A 5,297-nucleotide genomic window follows, 5' to 3' on the forward strand; every position below is an offset into this window, starting at 1 on the left:
AATAATTGATAAACATAATTATTATTATTTTTTTATTAAATTGTATGAATGAGATTTGAGGATAAGTAGGGAATTTGGTGCAAAGGAGAGAATATTCTGATAGTAAAGAAGGATAAAAATTGGAGAAGAATAAAAAAAAAAGAAAAATGAAAAAGAATAAAATTAGTTGGAAGGAAGGGTGAGAGTGAGAGCCACGCGTGCGAGCGTGATTGTAGAGAAAAGATTGAAGAGTGTGTTGTTTAAATTTGATGATTCCAATAGTGCTGTGCTGTGAGTCGTTGTAGTTGTCTTCCAAAAACAGCCCCATGCCGTCACACATGGAAACTACGTGTGCGGGTGGTGCGTAGGATAACAACAAACCTAGCGCACGATAGCCTTCACCCATGCTTGGAGTTCTCTGCGCCACTCGTCCAAAGCCTTGGCTCTTCTCCCTCGTACATGCCTCGCCGCCTCGCCTGCCACACGCTTCTGTCTCCCTCTTAGCCTCGCCGCCTCGCCGCCACCATTCCAGCGCCTGCAAACTCTTCGGTTCGGCTGGCGGCGCTGGCTCCATATGGCACGCTATAATGCCCCGCAGCGGTGACGGCTTCCGCCGCGGCGTTGTGGCCGTGCATGACCTGAAGGGAGAGGGATCGTGGAATGTTGCATGGGACACGCGGCCTGCGCGGTGGCTCCATCGTTCTGATTCCGCGTGGCTCCTCTTTGGAGTCTGTGCTTGCCTCGCGCCGCCGGGTTGCGTGGACGCCGTTACCGATTCCGACGCCGTCGCTGCGGACGAGAGTTGCGGAGTTCTCGATAAGGAACTGAAAGTCGATGTTTCTGCTGATTATAGAGTCACTGGTTTGTTCTTTTTTATATTATTTATTGTTTTATTAATTTAAATTGTTTACATTAGGGTTGTTTGATCGGATGAAATGAAATATAGTTCATATTTTTGGGTTTATAGAAAACATTGGGTTGGATGTGTGGCTTATGTAAAGTGAAAGATGCTTTTGCTTTTGCTTTTGCGTTGTGTGGAGAGACCCCTTTTAACTACTTTATGAGAAATGAATTGGTGACACTTTTGTTTTTAAAGAGCAGGAATTGTTCTATTTTGTTTCGTTTGAAGTTTGATCACTAATTTCGTTTTGATAGTATAGTCCTTTTTGCTTTTGGGATTAAACATTGTTCTTATTATTGATGGTCTGTCGGTAGACGATTGAACAGATGAAGCCTTTTATGTTTGTGGGAATTTTCTAAGAAACTAAAAAATGAGAGGTTTTTAAATTGGTACTGTTGAGTTACATTCTTTTTGAGCAGTTTTTGTGTTCTTGATGATATTCTGCTTAGCTAAAGAAATTGTGTATGATTTTAAAATGTGGATTCATTTGTGAGTAATCTCACTGAATGGTGCAGGGGTACCTGCTGATGGTCGTTGTCTGTTTAGAGCAATAGCTCATGGGGCTTGCTTGAGAAATGGGGAAAAAGCACCTGATGAGAATCGTCAAAGGGAATTGGCTGATGAATTGAGAGCTAAAGTATGATCATTGAAAAAAGAAAAAAGTTTTTGTTCATTTTCAATTGCTTATTAACCATCTTTGTGTTCCAATTTAGGTAGTAGATGAGTTGTTGAAAAGGCGGGAGGAAACAGAATGGTAAGTTTTGTAAATTGAGGATGTATGATTCTTTTGGATTGTGTTTTTCTTGGCTTGGTTATCTGTTATGTTTGATGTATCTGTAGGTTTATAGAAGGGGATTTCGATACATATGTGAAGAGAATTCAACAGCCTTATGTGTGGGGTGGAGAACCAGAGCTGTTGATGGCTTCTCATGTTTTGAAGTAAGTTCTAGAATTGAAATTTTGTACTGCTTTTAGTGGTTACTTACATCTAATGAAATGAGAATTGACTCCTATTTTTACTTTTAGTTCACTGTTATAAGAAAGTCTATTAATTGCACATAGTGTATATAAGGTTGAGTAGACAAACTCCAATTACCATTTACAGTTTGAATCCTAGTCTAATATATAGACTAAATTGCTCTCTATTTTATTTTATGGTTATTTATCTCACTCGGCTGTATACTTTTTCAGGACACCAATATCAGTTTTCATGAGAGACACGGGCTCGGTTGATTTGGTAAACATAGCAAAATATGGTGAAGACTACATGAATGATAAAGAGGAGAATTCCATAAACGTGCTATTTCATGGATATGGTCACTATGACATACTAGAGTCTGTGTGACAGAACATGCTGCCTTAAAATAAAGACACATCATAACAAACTCACTCGACTTGGTCGTTCAGTACATTGAGAGCTTTTTGGTTGATTTTAGTGTGTTAAATTTAGTCGCCCTTTTACTAGTGTAGTGCAGCAGCAGGAACTTTATTTAATTCAAGCATAACCATACTGGTAGAATTTTTGTAGTTTTTTTTTGTTTACATCGGATATCAAGAATTCAATATAGATGAAAGACAATAATAAATTGCTGCAATAATAATTTGGTATTGTGATTAGCATTTGTAGTAAACACTTTATTAGACTGTATTTTTGAAGCAGATAAAGAAAAAAAAAAAGGAATAGTTTTTAGTCATTTTAATTTTAATGTGTGGAGTTATTAGGAAGTATTATGTTGTTTTTATGAATATTTTAAAATTATTCTGACTTTCAAGGTTTTCGTTTGTATCTATTCTAAGATTTAGTTAATCCTGATATATTGATTGACATTAGTATTAGATTTATTGATCCATGGGATTTACTACCATAATATTCAAACAAAATTGAATGAAATTAATTAGTGTTTTTTTCTTGATTAATTGTTAACTTGTTTTCTATTTAAATAGACGACATGACAAATATATATATATATATATATATATATATATATATATATATATATATATATATAATATGATTTCATAAAATGGATTCATCCATAAATTATTAGGTGAAAGTTAAGTAGATTAATATAATATGACCCAATTCAATTTAAACTACATCATTAACTTACTTTGATCTATTGTGTAGATTTTTCAAATTAGTCCATCATTACTAACCTTATCTTTAATGAAATGCAATAAATTTCTTTTCCTTGAAAAAAGAGAGGAAAAGTTGGTACACGAAATGCAAATAAAACACTGAAAATCATGAGGCAGATGTGAGACCAATGATATTAGGTGAAATTATAAAACAAAAAATCATACTTGTTGCAGTTGGTCAAGGTCTGATAAAGAAAGAATTACATTTTCTGAGACAAGGAATGGTTAAAATGTAACTTATCAATTGATTGCTTTCTATAGGAGGAACTATTATTTATTTATTTTTGTTGTTATTGTTAAAATTGGCAAGAGTATCCAAGTTTAATATTTATTTGACTTTTGTCATGTGATGGTATTAATGATACATTTGGGCCTATTAAGATGCATTGTTCATATTATATGGTAGCTTATAAAAATAATAATTAGATGAGTGAATCCAATTTTTAAATTTAAGTTTTTAGATTGCTGCATAAATGATGCACAAGTGTAAAAACAGAACCTAAAAGCATCCTTCAGTTGTGGAGAAAAAGGACTCAAAAAGGTTTCAATTCCCAAAGAGCACTCTAATTGATGTTCTTACAAGACAAAATTAAGTTTAAAATCTATAATAAATTAATTTGAGTATTTTAATTAAGTTTTACTTTTAAGATTCAAAAAATTATATTTTTTTAATTGAGGAATTGTTATTTATAATAAAGATATTTTATTGGTTCATAAGCAAGTAATTCAAATGGAGATTATAAAATTCATAACACCAATAGATTTTACTTTCTTTAAAGAAAATGACAAGAAAAAAAAAAGCTGGACCTACCTTTGAATTTGTTTTACTCGTTCAAATATTTATGAATGAGGACAAAAAAATTGACACATCCGATCCCAAAAAGGGGCTTTATTTTTGTACTTCCAAATTTCATTGTCAAATTTAACTTTCAATATATATAGATATAAAATATAAAATAAATTAGATAAGTAATAATTACTGTTTATCAAATATATTTACTGTGACGTTTATATTTAGTGAATGACCATGCATCCTCAAGTTATTTACAAATATGTTTTCTTTGATCTCTCATCTTCTTTAACTTTTTTCTTAAGCATTTGTAATCTTATTTTATTTTGCTTTCATCTTATTTGGTTCATTTTCATTTTCATTCATTTCGTTGATTTTTGTTGACTAGGTTTTGTTTAAAATTTTATATTTATTTTTGTTTAAAATTTTATACTTATTTTTATTATATGCATGAAATTTTGAAATCCATTTTAAAAATTCATTACATTTCAAATTCTAATTTAAAAAATTCATCAAATTTTGAAATTAAAAAATTTACCAGATTTTAAAATCTAATTTACAAACTTGAAATTTAATAAACATTAATCAAAAAATTCAGTAAACATTTTTTTGGATTTAATAATTTTCCATAATTTTAAAATTCGATATTACTGTTTTCGTATTTTAAAATTTAGTGAACATCTTTTTTTGAATTTGTTTAATATTTTTTGCTTATGTATTTTTTACATGTGTTTTAACAAATTATATGTTAAAATTATATTAAAATATTATATTAAACTAATCAAAATATTTAATAAATTTTATTTTTATGAATATTTTAAAAAAATACACTAATTAAAATATTTAATAAATTTTAACTTAAAACAAAATTTAAAATAAAATTGTTAACGGATTTTAAAATTTGATTATCGTATATAAATTATATTAAAAATTAAATTAATTAAAATATTTAAAATACTTAGTATGATTATTATTTTTATCAGCACTGTGGTAACATGTCAGCAAATATATGATATCAATAAGAGGCTCTGATATTATTCAAAAGCAGATATTTGTAACAAACAATAAGAGGTTCTTGATTCACAAAACATGATAAAAAAAAAAAAGGGGGGGGTAGAGATTCTCTGTTTTTCTTAAAGCCATAAATGGTATGAAGCAAAAGATAAAAACATTAATGCTCAATTAAGATTCTTTTACCCTCAAACAAACATGTTTTATTCTTAACATTCTCAGCTGCAAAAGAATATTTTAATTTTATTGTTTAATATGTTATATCGTAATGCTGCAGTAGGTAGCTATGGTGAAGAATGTGTGGGAAGGAAATTTGAGTGCTTGGAATTACACTGGATTAAAACAAAAAGTTGTGAGATTTCAAATACTGCTGAAGAAGCTGTAGAACTTGTACCTTTACTTTACTCCATTCAGATGATAAATCTTTGAAATTTCTTCAGATGGATGGTGAGATTATCTGTTGAGCTCTTTATTGGC

The 5,297-nt window shown here is 30.4% G+C and overlaps 1 protein-coding gene across 1 annotated transcript; it reads left to right on the forward strand.

The window, feature by feature from the left end:
• The first annotated feature begins 245 nt into the window (after nucleotides 1-245).
• LOC106771118 lies at nucleotides 246-2,497 on the forward strand. The gene is made up of 5 exons (XM_014657024.2): nucleotides 246-840; nucleotides 1,396-1,517; nucleotides 1,594-1,634; nucleotides 1,721-1,819; nucleotides 2,072-2,497. Exons 1-5 carry the CDS (start codon nucleotides 384-386, stop codon nucleotides 2,223-2,225), a joined length of 873 nt encoding a protein of 290 aa, XP_014512510.1. The 5' UTR covers nucleotides 246-383; the 3' UTR covers nucleotides 2,226-2,497.
• The last annotated feature ends 2,800 nt before the right edge of the window (nucleotides 2,498-5,297 follow it).

The sequence above is a fragment of the Vigna radiata genome, chromosome 8, assembly GCF_000741045.1.
Source record: "Vigna radiata var. radiata cultivar VC1973A chromosome 8, Vradiata_ver6, whole genome shotgun sequence".
Classification (NCBI taxonomy): Eukaryota; Viridiplantae; Streptophyta; class Magnoliopsida; order Fabales; family Fabaceae; genus Vigna; species Vigna radiata.

Coding starts and splice junctions, on each gene's coding strand:
- LOC106771118 (XM_014657024.2), top strand. CDS start 384: ATGCTTGGAGTTCTCTGCGCCACTCGTCCAAAGCCTTGGCTCTTCTCC. Junction 1,635..1,720: donor AGGCGGGAGGAAACAGAATG/GTAAGTTTTGTA, acceptor ATGTATCTGTAG/GTTTATAGAAGGGGATTTCG. Junction 1,820..2,071: donor ATGGCTTCTCATGTTTTGAA/GTAAGTTCTAGA, acceptor ATACTTTTTCAG/GACACCAATATCAGTTTTCA.